The 16,924-nt window shown below is 42.2% G+C and overlaps 2 protein-coding genes across 2 annotated transcripts in view; one reads left to right on the forward strand and one right to left on the reverse strand.

Annotated features, from left to right (window-relative positions):
* PHF24 (PHD finger protein 24) overlaps positions 1-16,924 on the forward strand; it is a 197,998-nt gene that overhangs the window by 65,087 nt on the left and 115,987 nt on the right. The window lies entirely within an intron of this gene.
* Positions 6,404-16,924, reverse strand: part of SPATA31F3 (SPATA31 subfamily F member 3) — a 61,825-nt gene continuing 51,304 nt past the window's right edge. Inside the window, exons 2-5 of the mRNA XM_078436725.1 lie at positions 13,089-13,134; positions 12,530-12,590; positions 11,017-11,504; positions 6,404-7,611 (exon numbers count right to left, since the gene is read on the reverse strand). Of these exons, the coding sequence (XP_078292851.1) occupies positions 7,148-7,611; positions 11,017-11,504; positions 12,530-12,537 (960 nt within the window). The 5' untranslated portion in view covers positions 12,538-12,590; positions 13,089-13,134 and the 3' untranslated portion in view covers positions 6,404-7,147. The remainder of the gene's footprint in view (positions 7,612-11,016; positions 11,505-12,529; positions 12,591-13,088; positions 13,135-16,924) is intronic.

Here is a 16,924-nt window from a genome sequence, read left to right on the forward strand (position 1 = left end):
TATGATCTTGAAGTATGCTCCTTCTATCCCTACTTGAGGGTTTTTATCAATAAAGGATGCTATATTTTGTCAAATTCTTTCTCTGCATCTATTGAGAGGATCATTTGGTTCTTGTCCTTTCTTTTATTGATGTGATGAATCATGTTAATTGTTTTGTGGATATTGAACCAGCCCGGCATCCCAGGTATAAATCCCACTTGTTCGTGGTGAATAATTTTTTTAATGTATTGTTGGATCCGGTTGACTAATATCTTGTTGAGGATTTTTGCATCCATGTTCATCAGGGAAATTGGTCTATAGTTCTCCTTTTTAGTGGGGTCCCTGTCTGGTTTTGGAATCAAGGTAATGCTGGCTTCATAGAAAGAGTTTGGAAGTTTTCCTTCCATTTCTATTTTTTGAAACAGCTTCAAGAGAATAGGTGTTAACCCTTCCTTAAATGTTTGGTAGAGTTCCCCTGGAAAGCCATCTGGCCCTGGACTCTTTGTTTTTTGGGAGATTTTTGTTTACTAATTCGATTTCCTTACTGGTTATGGGTCTTTTCAAATTTTCTATTTCTTCCTGTTTCAGTTTTGGTAGTGTATGTTTCTAGGAATTTGTCCATTTCTTCCAGGTTGCTCATTTTATTGGCATATAATTCCTCATAATATTCTCTTATTATTGTTTTTATTTCTGCTGTGTTGGTTGTGATCTCTCCTCTTTCATTCATGATTTTATTTATTTGGGTCCTTTCCTTTTTCTTTTTGATGGTTTATCAATTTTGTTAATTCTTTCAAAGAACCAGCTTCTGGTTTCATTGATCTGTTCTGTTTTTTTGGTTTGGATAGCATTAATTTCTGCTCTAATCTTTATTATTTCCTGTCTCCTGCTGGTTTTGGGTTTTATTTGTGGTTCTTTTTCCAGCTCCTTAAGGCATAAGGTTAGGTTGTGTATCTGAGACCTTTCTTCCTTCTTTAGGAAGGCCTGGATTGTTATATACTTTCTTTTATGACTACCTTTGCTGCGTCCCATAGGTTTTGGGTCATGGTGTTATCATTTTCATTGAGTTCCATATACTTTTTTTTGTTTTTATTTTTTTAAAGTTTTTTTTAATGTTTTTTTTTTTTTTTAATTTTTGAGAGAGAGAGAGTGCATGCCCGCATGTGTGCGAGCATGTGAGTGGGGGCGGGGCAGAGAGAGAGAGGGAGACAGAATATCCAGAGCAGGCTCCGTGCTGCCAGTGCAAAGCCTGATGTGGGGCTCGAACCCATGAGCCATGAGATTGTGATGTGAACCGGTTGGATGCTCAAGTGACTGAGCCACCCAGGCGCCCCTGACTTCCATATACTTTTTAATTTCCTCTTTAACTTCTTGGTTCCCCATTCATTCTTTAGTAGAATGTTCTTCAGTCTCCAAGTGTTTGTTACCTTTCCAAATTTTTTCTTGTGGTTGATTACAAGTTTCATAGCGTTGTGGTCTGAAAATATGCACAGTATGATTTCTATCTTTTTCTACTTACTTAGGGCTGATTTGTGTCCCAGTATATGGTCTATTCTGGAGAATATTCCATGTGCACTGGAGAAGAATGTATATTCTGCTGTTTTAGGATGAAATGTTCTGAATATATCTGTTAAGTCCATCTGGTCCAGTGTGTCATTCAAAGCCATTGTTTCCTTGTTGATTTTTTGATTAGATGATCTGTCCATTGCTGTGAGTGGGGTGTTGAATCTCCTACTATTATGGTATTACTATTGATGAGTTTCTTTATGTTTGTTATTAATTGATCTATATATCTGGGTACTTCCATATTTGGCGCCTAAATGTTACAATTGTTAGGTCTTCTTGGTGGATAGACACTTTAATTATGATATAATGCCCTTCTGCATCTCTTGTTACAGTCTTTATTTTAAAGTCTAGATTGTATGATATAAGTATGGCTACTCCGGCTTTCTTTTGTTGACCATTAGCATGATAGTTCTCCATCCCCTTACTTCTCTTCATCCTCTTACTCTCAATCTGAAGGTATCTTTAGGTCTAAAGTGGGTCTCTTGTAAACAGCATATAGATCGATCTTATTTTCTTATCCATTTTGTTACCCTATGTCTTTTGATTGCAGTATTGAGTCCATTGACGTTTAGAGTGAGTACTGAAAGATATGAATTTATTGCCGGTATGTTTCTTGTAGAGTTGGAGTTTCTGGTGGTGTTCTCTGGTCCTTTCTAATCTTTGTTGCTTTTGGTATATACTTATTTATTTTTATATATATGTGTGTGTATGTGTGTATACACATACACACACATATATATACACACATATGTATATTATATATACATGTATATATACAATATATATGTATATATATTTATATGTATGTATATGTGTATGTGTATATATACATATATATGTGTATACACGTATATATGTATATATGTGTATATATGTATATATATATATATTTTTTTCATCTTTTCTCCCCTCAGAGAGTCCCCCTTAAAATTTCCTGAAGGGCTGGTTTAGTGGTCACAAACTCCTTTAATTTTTGTTTGTCTGGGAAACTTTTTATCTCTCCTTCTATTTTGAATGACAGCCTTGCTGGATAAAGAATTCTTGGCTACATATTTTTCTGATTCAGCACATTTATTATATCCTGCCACTCCTTTCTGGTCTGCCAAGTTTCTGTGGATAGGTCTGCTGCAAACCTGATCTGTCTTCCCTTGTAGGTTAGGGACTTTTTTTCCCTTGCTGCTTTCATGATTTTCTCCTTTCCTGAGTATTTTGTGAATTTGACTGTGATATGCCTTGTTGATGGTCAGTTTTTGTTGAATCTAATGGGGGTCCTCTGTGCTTCCTGGATTTTGATGTCTGTGTCTTTCCCCAGGTTAGGAAAGTTTTCTCCTATGATTTGCTCACATAACGCTTCTACCCCTTTTTCTCTCTCTTCCTCTTCTGGGATCCCTCTGATTCTGATGGTGTTCCTTTTTAATGAGTCACTGATTTCTCTGATTCTTAAATCGTTCTCTTTTGCCTTAATCTCCATTTTTTCTGTTTCATTATTCTAAGTTTGTCCTCTATATAGCTGATTCTCTGTTCTGCCTCATCGATCCTTGCCGCCACTGCATCCATCTGTGATTGCACCTCAGTTATAGCATTTTTAATTTCATTCTATTTTTTAATTCTTTTATCTCTGCAGAAAGGGATTCTAATCTATTTTCTATTCCAGCTAGTATTCTTTTTATCGTGATTCTAAATTCTGGTTCAGACATCTTGCTTGTATCTGTGTTGGTTAAATCCCTGGCTGTCATTTCTTCATGTTCTTTCTTTTGGGGCGAATTCCTTCATTTTGTCATTTCGAAGGGAGAAAAGGAATTAGGTAGAAAATTTTTAATTAAAAAATTAAAATTATAAAAATATTAAAATTAAATACACACACACACACACACACACACACACACACAAATCCTTTAAATGATACTAGATCCGAGGTGTGTTTTGGTCTGGGTGTTGAAAGTGGTTTGACAGATTAAAGATAAAAAGGGGTGCGGGGGAAGAAATCATTTGAGAATTTGAAAAAATTAATACACTGAAGTAGACTAAAATGAGATGATGGGAGTAAACTAGAATTTGAAAAAATTTACACAAAGTAAAGAATATAGTAGAAAAAAATTAAAGAAAAATATTTTTAATAAACGTTAAAAATAAAAATGTTTTTTTCTCTTTCTGTATTGAAGAAAAGAAATTAAAAAGAGAAAAAAGAGAAAAAAAGAAATTGTTTGAAAGTTTTAAGAAGTTTAGTCTACACTGTAGTAGACTAAAATAAGATGATGGAAGTACAATAGAATTTGAAAAATTTACATAAAAGGAAAAAATATAGTAAAAAATTAAAGGAAAATATTTTTAGTAAAAATTGAAAATAAAAATGAATTTTTTCTTTCTGTATTGAAGAAAAAGAAGTGAAAAAGAGAACAAAAGAAAAAAAGAAAGAAAATTGGATAGATGGACCTAACAGATTGAAATAGGACTGAAATTACTTTGTTTTCCCCTATGTACTTTATAGTCCATAAACTAAGTTGGCAGGGAGACTTGTGTTCTTGAATAGCGAGGTTTGCCCAATTGGGCAGGGCTCAGTGTAATGGCTTCGTTCTCCATTAGATGGCGCTGCTCGCCTACTGGGTGGAGTGTTGTGGTGCTACTAGGTGCGTATGTACATGTGCAGGAGCAGTGAAAATGGCAGCTACCCAGTCGCTAGTATCAGAACTTTGTTCTCCCTGATCAGCAATCACGCACCCATCCTCTGTCTTCAGCTTTCATCCAGTCCCTGCTTTTTCACTGTCCATGGCCAAGCCCCAGGCAGTACCTCTCTCCCAAGTTTTGTCTCAGATGTGGCTGTTTTCCCTGGTCCCTTACTTCTGAAGGACTGTGGCTTTGACCCGTTCTGCCCCTCTGTGGGAGGGTCTCACCGAGCAATGGCCGATTGCTGACTGCACCCAGGAACGCCCACTGGACCCTGTTGTTTCCAGTGCCCCGAGACAGCAGCCAGGTGCCAGCCCGCCCCAGAAAAAGTTCATGAGATAGTGTAGCAGCAGCTTTTCAGGGATTATGGAAAATCACAACACACATCTGGCACCAGTCTTCACCCTTAATGACCTTGTTCCAGCACCAGTGAATGCAGCCATTCTCTGGTGTATGCTGGGCTCAGGTTGCCTCACAACCTCTACCAAATGTCCTTCCAGCAGTGGGATGGCTTCTCCCCGTGAGGCCCAAGAACCTCCCTGACCCCACTCTGCTCCTGGGGATTTGCCCTTCCCACCAGAGCACCACCAGGTATCGAGCTGCGGAGTTGCAGACTCTCTGAGCTCCCCGTGTTTACATCTTAATGGAATTTAAACCCTCTCCTTTCTCCTTTCTCCCTTTTTAGTTTAGTCCCTGTGGCTGCTTCCAATTTTCCACTTTTTCTCCAGCTGCTTTTGGGGAGGGATGCTTTTCCCATATTCTCCACCCACCTTCTCCGTGTTCTCTCCACCTGCAAAAGTACCTTCCTTCCTGCGGCTTCTCGCTCCCCAAGTTTACCTCTCCGCGTCGTGTACCTGCTGAATTCTGTGGTTCAGGTTGTGCAGTTTGTTGTTAATCCTCAGATCAGTTTTCTAGGTGTGCAAGATGGTTTAGTGTTGGTCTGGCTGTATTTCATGGACGTGAGACACACAGAAAACTTCCATGCTGTTCTGCCATCGTGGCTCCTCCCTGTCAGATTTATTCTTAAGTATTTCCATACATTGATGTTATTGAAAATTGTATTTTTTGAAATTTTAACCTCTATTTCATTTGTATAATAGAAATAAAATCATTTTTATATTGAAAAATAAAATAAAGTAAAACATTAGTTAGATCTAAGGAGACCTAACAGCAACTTCCATTTGCTCAAAAAATCAGTGTCTTTGCAATGATCTTCTAGGCCTTTCCCCATTTGGCCCCTTTACTGCTCTGACCTTGTCCTCTATTACTTTCCCCCTAGATTACTCTGCTTCAGGCTCACTGTCCTTCCTTGGAATACCTCAGGCATGCTCCAGCCTCCAGACAATTCATGTTTCTGACTTGAAATTTCCTCAGTCATTCAAGTGATTTATTCTCTCATCTCTCTCTAGTCCATGCCCACGCTAATTTTTTAATGAGACCTGGCTTGAACCCCCTATTTAAAACTGCACCCCACCTAAGTCTTCCCCAAACCTCTTATCCTGATTTTTTGCATACATTTGATCATCTTCTATATATTATATTTTTAAATTATGCTTCTTTTATCTCCCTTCCTAGTGTACCATCAATATAAGCTCATTAAAGACATTGTTTTTTCCTCTTGTGTTCATTGCTGTATACTCAGTGCCTATACAAGTATGTGGCGTATAGTAGGTGCTCAATATTAGTTGAAGGAATGAAAAACTGCATGAGTGAATGCCACCCATTCTCCATCTTGGCAACTTCATTTTGATCTCTAAAACATTTTAATATGCCTTTGATTGATTATAAGCACTTCTCTAGCAAGTCACTGTTCTCTTACATAGCATGCCTATTTGCTTGACACCATACATTTGCTCATTTTGTACTCTCAGCATGGGGAAACCCAGAGACCCCCCCATGTGCTTCCTGGCTAACTTCTTCTTACCCTTTGAAACTCAGTCTACATATCACCTCTTCTAGGAAAATTTCCATAAACCCCCTCCTCCTGCCAAATTAGGTTAAGTTCCCTCCTGGGTATTTTCACCTACTTCCTCTACCAGTTCTTACCACACTGCTTTTAGTTAATTTTTATTTGACTATATACTCCGTGATTCCATGAACTCAATGGAGGAAGTCCTGTGTAGTATTCACTATTGTGTTCCTTGTATCTGGCATATTACCTGGCACATAGTAAGGAAGTGAATATTTGAACTGTTGATTGAAAGACTCAGATCAAAGTCAATTTTATTGTAACCCTTTTGGGAACCTTCTCATCAACTGATCTTCATTCTAGCAGGCATTTATCCCATCCAACTGAAAGGCAACGGGGATCAAATTGGCAACAGGCTACAGCAGACTCCCAGATGGGTTAGCCCTTAAATATTTAATGAATAACAACAGGGCACAAAGAGGAGAGATCCCATCATTTGCTTCTGGCACATGTCATATTATCTATGTGCTTTTGTGTTTATCAAGGATGGAGCACTATGACACTTCCTAAAAACCTTCCCTTCAGATTGTGGGCATATATAGAAGTTATTGGTGAATTATGCCTATAGGCCAAAAACGTACTACATTCCTGGCCACTACTTCTTATACTGTCATCATGCCCACATTGTTTCTCTGGGACCCATAGATGGCATGGCAAGACATGATAGAATTCAAGCCTGATGCACCTTCAATGCACCTTAGACAAGGGTCTTCCTTCTCTGCTCAAGTCCCTCTATCTACAGTCCAAGGTGGGACTGAAAGAGTGGTGTGGAATGCTGACCTATCTGAAATATGAGTCTAAGCTCCTATGCCATATCGGAATTACTATCTACTTTCTCTACTTTCTCCATCACATACAGCCTTGAAAATAAGGAGGACAAACAGGTGGTTCTTTGCTTAGAGGTATAGAGTATATTTGGAGAGGGTCCTGCTTCACCTGCACATTAACAGAAATGATGATGACAACCTTTTTTCATGGGAATGCAGAGGATTGGGAACCTATGAACTCCTTTTTCCTGGATTGGGTATTCTCTTTGTATAGACCAGTACCTTCTGCCGAGGTAAGAGCTGAGATCTGGGGTGGATGTTCTGGTTGAGTGTCACCAGTCAGCTGAGGACAGTGCTTGGAGTTGTTGTAGGGAAGGCCCAGGAGCCAAGAGCATCTGGACTGAAGGGGTTGTTGCTTTAGTTCATTGTCCTGAGACTGGGGGACATCAAAGAAGGTTATGCCCTCCTCTTCTGTTTTTTTCTCCCACTTGGCTCCTCTCACAGGGTGTTTGGTGGAGGGTGGACTCTTCTCAACCTTCTTTGTCATGGTTTTAGCCACTGTCTCATCCTTAGAGAGAATGGATTCCTTATGCCTTTGACCTTTCACCTCGGGGTTAATCCAGTGTGGAAAGAGCTTCATCTTATTTCCCAAGCAAGTTTCTGCAGCTTCTAGAAGAATGGGATCTTGTGAATATGGGCTGCTTTTATCAGATCCTACAGCTCTTGACCCCAGAAAGTGTGGCCCTATAAGTTTTGGCCCTGCAAAGTTTGGATCTCAAAAATGTAGTCCCTTTAAATGCTGAGCTTGTAAAATTTGGCCCAGCAAATAATTGTCCAGTAAGTTGATAATGTAAGGTCTGACCCATTAAGCTCTGGTCACTCCAGTTTTGGCATTCTGAAGAATCCTTGTTTGGGTGAGGTCATTCAGCTTGCTTTAACAGCTTTACAGACCATTCTCATCTGGCCTTTTGACCCAAGGTATCCTAGGGGATGCTCTAGGAACTAACAGTGAGGAAGAAACTGGTGAAGGTGCTGAAAGGAATCAATCAGCTGAGAGTATGGAAATGGTGGCTCTGCAGACCCAGACAGATTCTTGCTAGTTCCAACTCACTCAAGGCAACCATCCTGACCTAACTAAAATTTTACTTAAGAAAGATCCTGAGAGGGGCACCTGGATGGCTTAGTCAGTTGAGCATCCAACTTAAGCTCAGGTCATGATCTCACAGTTCGTGGGCTCAGGCCCTGCACTGGGCTCTGAGGGGCTCTGTGCTGACAGCTCAGAGCCTGGAACCTGCTTGGAATTCTGTATCTCCCTCTGTCTCTCTGCCCCTCCTCTGCTTGCGCTCTGTCTCAAAAGTGAATAAATGTTTAAAAAATAAATAAATAAAAAAGAAAGATCCTGGAGATACATTTGGGAAGTCAGGGGCTTTGAGGGTTCTATTTATAAGAGTCCCTCCTAGCCCCTGAACCTCAGCAGAGTAAATGTTTTATCCAGCTGGGGACAGCCTCACTGCTGCACTCCCTTGTTTGTGATTCTCTTCTTCACTTTTCCTGGGTCCTGTTTTCTCTGCTGGGCAGGGAGTTGTCCTCACCCTTGCAGGGGCTAAGGGTTCCAGGGTTCCTCCAGGCCAAGGTTGTTCACACTGGCCTCCAGCTGAACACAAAGCACCTGGGCCCCTTTCATGTCCCCACTGGGTTGTAAGATCTTGGAGGCCCAGTGGGCAGGACCATAAGGACTAGCATGCTTTTGGTTCCCTGACACTGCCTTAGTTAACTGCAAGCTCTTCTTTAAGGTGGACCATTCTGGAGCACATGGAACACCTGGTGGGATGGGAAGATCCTGAAGCAATGTTTTTCCTTCACTGTTTAAATTTTCTTTAATGTTTTATTTATTTTTGAGAGAGGGGGAGAGAGAGAGAGAGAGAGAGAGAGAGAGAGAGAGAGAGAGAGAGAGAGAACAAGAGGGGAGGGGCAGAGAGAGAGGGAGACATAGAACCCGAAGCAGGCTCCAGGCTCTGAGCTGTCAGCACAAAGCCCAACACGGGGCTCGAACTCATGAACTGTGAGATCATGACCTGAGCCAAAATTGGACACTTAACTGACTGAGCTACCCAGGCGCCCCTCTTTGGTTGTTTAGACTCCTAAAGGACTCATAGGCACAGATATTCCTTGGGACAGCCACAACTTTTTCCTTGGACTCCCTTGTCTTTGTAGGACTTCCCAAATATATCTCCAGGAATTTCTTTTTCAGATAAAAATTTAGTTTCACCAAGATGGGTATTTTGAATGAGCAGGGCCAGCAGGATATCTGGCTCTCTAAAGGCACCATCTCCATTCAACTATATTTAAGTCTCTGCACACTGTCTGCACAAGTCTCATTGGCATCCGGAAAGCCTGACCCAGGACTTATACATTGCTTTTTAGGTGCTGGTGAGCCATAGGTTCTACTGGGCCCTCAACAGCCCCAGGCATATCTCTATGATTGCAAATTGGCTAGTGATTGCCAGGGCCATGGCCTTGAAGAAAGCCACATAATAAAGAGCTGAAAGCCCTGACAGGGAGGCCAAAAATTGTCTCCAGTTTCTCAGTGGCTTCTTGGGAAGATACCCAGGCAGGTGCTGATCAGGATGATCAGTGACAGCATCAGGTGAGGCTTGTTGCTGCTGATCAAGGCATATCAGAATTAACTACATCAATCCCTGATCCATGTAGAGGCTGATTGCTCCATGTCTAGGCACTTACTTTCTGGGGCACAAGGGAACCTAGCTGCTGCCAGGACTCTTGGAATGTGGCAGACCCAATGATTTGCAGTCCCACAGCTGCAAACATGGGCAGGAACAATGCCCTAGCAGATCTTCCCACACTTATAGTAAATGTAGCTCTGCAACATTGCCTTAGCCTGGGCAAGCAACTGTGAACTGTCCCTGCTGCCACAATGGATCAGAACAGGTCATTGTCCCCACTGGCCTCTAGGTCTTAAAGGTACAGGACACTTATGCTGGTCAGTGTGCTGCTCTGGGGCAGGGGCTGCTGGTCAGCAGGGGACAGGAGCAACTGGATGGACTTCTGGATCTTCTGGGGCAGGCCCCAGCAATAGTGAATCAACCTGCTAAATCAACCACTTCTGAAGGGAGAACTCTAGCAGCTCTGAGCATGTTCTAGGGAAACACCACCTCTCTCTTAAGGACTGAGATGGGTTCTCCTAACTGGTAGGCCCATAGGGACAGGCAGAAACATGTCTCAGGGCTTATGTTGTATGGCTTTTTGCATCTGCAGATATTTCTGGGCAACAGCTGGCAACCTCCACTGAAGCTGGGGCTGCCTTTGCAGCTGGTGCCACTCTAAGGCTTCACACTTGACCAGAAGAGGAAATGGGAGATTGATAGCAGTTTGTTGATAGTCAGATGGAGAGGCCCAAATTGGGGAATGTGGGAAGAAGGCGGGGCTAACTTATATGGAAGAAATTTTCATCAGTACAGAGATTAAGAAGAAATTATTGAGGAAAAAGGGACTGGGGACCCCCTTTTGTGAAGAAATCTTTATGGGCAGACCAGGGACTCATTGTGCAGAAAAGAGGAACCATAGCAAGGTAGCTGTTTCTGCTGCAGATAGCACACTGAGGCCTCAGCGGGTCCCCAAGGCAATGGGCAGAAACCACTTAGAAACTAAAATGTGGTAGAGGGTAGAGCCAGAGCAATGGAGTTTGGGATTTGCTTGCAGCAATATTTGCTCTTGATTCACAGTGGATCCTTCAATAACCCAGAAAGTTTGGGTGGACTGGCTCAACTTTCATGAAACCAGCTCAAGAAATAGCCCATATTTTCAATAGAGGCCTTAGAGGTAGCATTTATGATGAAATAAATGGTTCTCTCCCCCCCCCCCCCCCAGGCTTGGAAAATATTGGGGGCTGTGTTATAAGCTGCCACAGGAATTCTTCTAAAGATCTTGCATGCATTTATAAACATGTCTCAGGGATTTTGGGAAATAGGAAAATGTAAGGCAATGGGGGTAGTTTTAGGCTCATGAGCTCTGGATTTAGGAAAAGAGAGAATCACATATTCAAGGGCAGCTGACCTTGTTTCTTTAGTACACCTTCGGAATGGCTCTTCCTCTTGTCCTGCTGAATCACAGGAGTCCTAGGCTCCTCAAGTCTTGAAGAAGACAGAGCTCCTGCATCCCAGGGCACATCTGGCACTTGAAATCCCTTTTTTTGCCAGAGGCCTTCAGCCTGGTGGTCTGGGATGCTGACACTGGCTGACTGAGCAGCTGACTGTGTTAAGCATTTCTGATCCATTAATTGTGACATTGTGGAGGTTACAGATGGAAGTGGAAGATCTTTGGAGTGCAGGGAACCCTGACTCTGCTCCAAAGAGAGACTAGACATGGACAAAATCTCTAGGCAAGAGGAGCCTTGTGATGGCCCTGATGAAGGGGGAGAGATCAGGGTGTTCTCACCCTCCAGCAACTGCTGAATCTCCAGAGCCACAGCATTGCAAATGGGGCAGGAAGGATCTGCACACAGGAGCCGCCGAACACTTCCCTCCTTAGGAAGCCAGCCCTGGCTGGGAAGGGAAGATGGCAACCATTACTGATGGAGTGACACCTGCTTCTCTGAATGCGTATGGCCTGGAGATTGGGCCTGCTTTCTCCTAGTCCTGGAAACCTTGGGGGCTTGTACCCCCAGGGTGTTTACCCATCTCCTTTTCCTCCAAGGAAAATGCCACTGGTAAGTTATATTGGGCTGGACTGAGGGTCTGGACCTTGTTGGGCAAGGTCTCAGCCCATGGGAGCACAGGGCCATGACAGACTGGGAGGTGAGGTGAGTTCTCTGTTGACCTGTGTTGAGAAGCTGAACTAGGAGAAGGGAACCAGGTGGGGGTGGAGGGGAAGCCAATGGTTAGCTGATGGGGCATCACTGGGAACATGACCAGGTAGATTCTGAAGTCAGTCTCCTTTGGGGTTAAGAAGGCCACAGCCTGTATTCGGTATTTCTAAACTGTGGAAAATGAGGTCTTTGTGGGAACTCTACATTCTGGGGACTATGGGGTGTCCCAGGTCCTGTTCATAGCATCCCTTCAGAGCCAGTCCCATTCTCTAGAGACTTTAAGAAGAGGATAAGATGACAGGCTCTTTCCTGAGGGCTGTCCCAGGAACTGGCCTCCCCCAAGACAAAACCATGGAGGTAATGTCAACAGGTTCCACAGGTCTGCCCTTGAATGATTGTAACTGTAAAGGGAATATGACAATGGACATTTAGTTATGCTCACATTTGTCTATTCTCTTGACTGGATAACTTGTCTTGTGGCTGAGTGCAAACTCATGTAGAGTCTTTAATGAATTACATACTAGTGAAATCCTGAGTTCCAGGACCACTGTGAACTGAGCCCATAGCAGAACTGGGAGACTCCTCTCTCCTGAGACACCTGGTCCCCCTCTGCCCTGGCAACCCTCTCAACTGTGCTCAGTGTCCACTTGTGTCTTACTCCCACCCAGCCATTATCCCTCTCCTCATCCCTGCCCCAGGCCAAGCACAGAAATGATGACGGGCCAGGCTGGAGTTTGGAGACTGCAAAGAGCAAGTGGTCACCTTTTCATGACAGAGAGCAGCTCCCATGGCTTCTCAGCTTCTTCCCGGGAAAGTCTCCTAGCTGAGAAACCAGGAGACAGTGTTACAAGGAATGAGAGGATACAGGGGCATCCTATGGGAAGTTGAAGGGACGTCCTATAGGAAGCTGAAGGCCTTTGAGTAAGAGGAGATTCGAAACCCCAACAGTAAATGCTCTCAGGCATGTCTGTGTACAACTTAACCAGTTGTATCATGCTGTCCTGGACCTAATCTCATCTGATCATCAAAACCACACTGTGAGTGAGGCAGGACCCATTTCATGAATCACAGACTGAGAGATTAAGTGATTTCCACAGGATCAAAAAATTAGTAAGGGCTTCTGTCCTACTTCCTCATTCTTCATTACCAGCAGATGGGGTAAGATGGAGAATCTTACACCCAAGAAAATCTGGAAGAATTTGTCAGCTGAGGCAATTAGACCCTTCAGTGGTTAGAGCACCTGGTTCCTGGCACCAGGGGACATGAATCAGGGGAATCTTGCCCATAGTGAAGGGAGTCAGAGGGAAAACTAGAACTTTACCTCTTGATGTTCTATCTTTAGCTCTTTGTTTGACTCTCCGGTGACGCTTGAAAACAAAAAAGTTAGAGTATTAAGCTGGGCACCTTTACTCTTTGTGTCTAAAATGAAACAAACAAAACCTGTAAATATTTCCCAAATGTTTTTTGTATTCCAATTTTACACACCCTCCTACCATTCTTTTCCCTACTCTATCTTTTTCACTCCATCATTTCCCTTCTCTTATTTCTAATTTATTTTGAGGCTCTTCCATACTCCATAACCTCCACCCCCATTCTCTGAACAAGTCCTGTGGGGGAGGTTGTAATGAGACAGGAGAAAAGAGGAACAGATTAAAGGATAAGAAGTCCAGTAGCCAAAGGACTTTAGCTATCCAGGCCCTCAATGTCTCCCAACCAGAAGAATCACCCAAATTTTGAGCTGTTCTTGGATTCACTGAGAAAACCCCATAAAAAAGTAGGGGTAAGTGTCACAGGAAAAAGTAAAGAGATAAATTCTTCTTGTTTGTGGCTTAATTGGTTCAGTCATGGTCATTGTGTTTCCCTACCCGGCAACAGCTCCTGTTAGGTCCCAACCTTAATTCTTGGTGGCTCTTTTTCACTTGCCAAATAATTAATGCAATAATAATAATGGAGCCATAAGCATATAAGGGATATCCAACATCCCACAGAATAAAGGTAGGGCTCAACATAATCTAAACCTGACGAGCCATCTCTCTTCCTAGACTTTCAAGAACTTGGCACCTAATGCCCCCAAATTCTAGACCTTGTCATCTCTGCCTCACAGAAGATGGAACCAGATCACCAGACTACATCACAAAGCTCTCCTATTTCAAAAGGCATGCAGACATCACAGGCCTTTATTTGTCTAGGAGAAGCTTATGTGATTCAGTGTTTCAGATGAAGGTCTCTGGTTGTCTCTGTATGAGCTGCAGAATCTGGGCCTAGAGGTGCCAACGTCATGGGAAGTATATACTTTCATGCTCTATTCCCTATAACCTGATGGCTCAGTTCTCTCTGTAAGACAACAATCTGGTGTGGTGCCTGGATGGCTCAGTCAGCTAAGCATCTGACTCTTGATCTTGGCTCAGGTCATGATCTTATGGTTTGTGAGTTCAAGCCCCATGTCAGACTCTGTGCTGTCAGCACAGAACCTGCTTAGGATTCTCTCTCTCTGCCTCTCTCCCACTTGAGTGCACGTATGTGTATGCTCTCTCTCAAAATAAATAAATAAACTTAAAAAAAGACAAAAATCTGGCATCTATCCTTAGATAATGAATCTTTATGTATACTGCATGCCCTATAAGAGAGATAGTGATTAGGTCAGAATAACTCCATAAACTACATCACCTGTACTGGGAGGATAACTAAAAAACACACAAGAGGATAGGACATCCATTATCTTGTTAAGTGTTAGAAAGTGAGGATTTTGATGTTACAGGCAATTGATGGTCAGTATTAAGAGGTTCAAGAAGAGGATCATGTTTGATGTGTCAAGGAAAGGATATAGCTGTTGTCTTTTTTTTAAAACTTATTTTGCAGAGAGAGTGCACAAGAGGGGGAAGGGGCAGAGGGGTGGAGGGAGGGAGAGAGAGAGACAGAGAGGAGAGAGAGAGAGAAAGAGAGAGACAGAGAAAGAGAGAGAAAATCTTAAGCAGGCTCCATGCTCAGCACAGAGCCCCATGTAGGGCTCAATCCCACAACTCTGGGAATATGACCCAAGCCCAAATCAAGATTCCAATACTGAACCAATTGAGCCACCCAGGTGCCCCTAGATACTATCTTTTAAAATAACTTTTTTTTTTTTTTAATATATGAAATTTACTGTCAAATTGGTTTCCATACAACACCCAGTGCTCATCCCAAAAGGTGCCCTCCTCAATACCCATCACCCACCCTGCCCTCCCTCCCACCCCCCATCAACCCTCAGTTTGTTCTCAGTTTTTAACAGTCTCTAATGCTTTGGCTCTCTCCCACTCTAACCTCTTTTTTTTTTTTTTTTTTTTTTTCCTTCCCCTCCCCCATGGGTTTCTGTTATGTTTCTCAGGATCCACATAAGAGTGAAACCATATGGTATCTGTCTTTCTCTGTATGGCTTATTTCACTTAGCATCACACTCTCCAGTTCCATCCATGTTGCTACAAAAGGCCATATTTCATTTTTTCTCATTGCCACGTAGTATTCCATTGTGTATATAAACCACAATTTCTTTATCCATTCATCAGTTGATGGACATTTAGGCTCTTTCCATAATTTGGCTATAAAATAACTTTCTGAGAGTTAAAGAAGGATTCCTCCAAGTCTATGGTCAAGCTTGGGATGGGTGGGAAAAGACTGTAAATACTGCCTTCCAGGAGGCACATAATTGAGGCTCACTTCTGGAGCTTGATTTTCTAGAACAGCCTCTACAGATCTTATAGCATCCTGCCTATTCATGGAGATGGATCATTGGTAAAACTTTTGATTAAAGGCTACAAACTTGTAGTTTCTTTGGTTGAATGTTAACTTTATGGCCCCTGTCAACAATGTGAAATGCCTCCAACATTCTAGGACTTCTGAATTTCCTTAAGTTCTTGCCCTGATGAGAATGGTCCCACACCCACAAAATTGTTGGGCTCAAAATCTCTGAAAGTGCTATTTGGTCCTTCCTCCAGCACCCAGTCCACCACTAAACAGATGTAATGAGCATTCAATCTGTGTTCATCCCTAAGTTGGGCAAGTGTCAAAGGCACAAAGACATTTGAGTTGTGTTATCTGCCTGCTCTCAAGACACTTAAAAACTGAGTTACAAAGATAAGACTACTTCACATGAATAAAAAATCAATCTTACTAGGAGTTGGGGAAGTGGAGATTAAGGAGTTATTATTCAGTGTGTACAGAGTTTTTCTTTAGGATGATGAAAAAGTTCTGAAAAAGGATAGTGGTGATGACAGCACACAACATTATAAATGTACTCAGTGACACTGAACTATACACTTAAAAATAGTTTAAAAAATAAACTGTATGTTAAGTATATACACCACAGTTTAAGATACAAAAGGCAAAAAAAAAAAAACCCTGCACCAATCATTAGTATGAGGGATTTTTATTAGCTACAAGGGAAAAATACTCCAAAAATGATTTGACAGAAATAAAGAATAGTGAATGTTTTTCTTAAGTGTCCTTTTAATAGAACAAAATTAAAACAAATACATCCTTACATTTAAGATAATTTAAGAATAGTCTCACCCTGATGATGGGATAAATTTCAGTCATTTTAACATCTCTCCTGAACTTGCAAATTCCATAACACAAAAATGAGAAGACTTTTTCAACCACAGAGCACTGAATGACAAGTGAACAAAAATCAGCTTACATAAGCTTAAAAATTTTTTAGTGTTTATTTTTGAGAGAGAGAGAGAGAGAGAGAGAGAGAGAGAGAGAGAGAGAGAGAGAACGAGCAGGGAAGGGGCAGGGAGAGAGACAGACACAGGATCTAAAGCAGGCTCCAGGCTCTGAGCTATTAGCACAGAGCCCGATGTGGGGCTCAAACTCACAGACCGTAAGATCATGACCCGAGCTGAAGTCAGATGCTTAACCGACTGAGCCACCCAGGTGCCCCTGCATAAGCTTTTCAGTAGCAGGTTGATATACCTACAATGTAGCTTGAATATTTTATTTTTATTATTTTTACCCAACCTGCTCCTGCTCCCTGCAGCTGTGGCTGCCCTCTATGCTACTGCAAAAGTTCTGTCCTCCATTAACCTGACTTAACATGGCCCTGTATGGTGTTTGGTGTCCTCTTCTCCTGGGCTGTGATTATATGTGATTAATAAACTGCTGTCAGTCTCATAGGTCCAG

The sequence above is a fragment of the Panthera onca genome, chromosome D4 (genome assembly GCF_046562875.1).
Source record: "Panthera onca isolate mPanOnc1 chromosome D4, mPanOnc1 haplotype 2, whole genome shotgun sequence".
Taxonomy (NCBI): Eukaryota; Metazoa; Chordata; class Mammalia; order Carnivora; family Felidae; genus Panthera; species Panthera onca.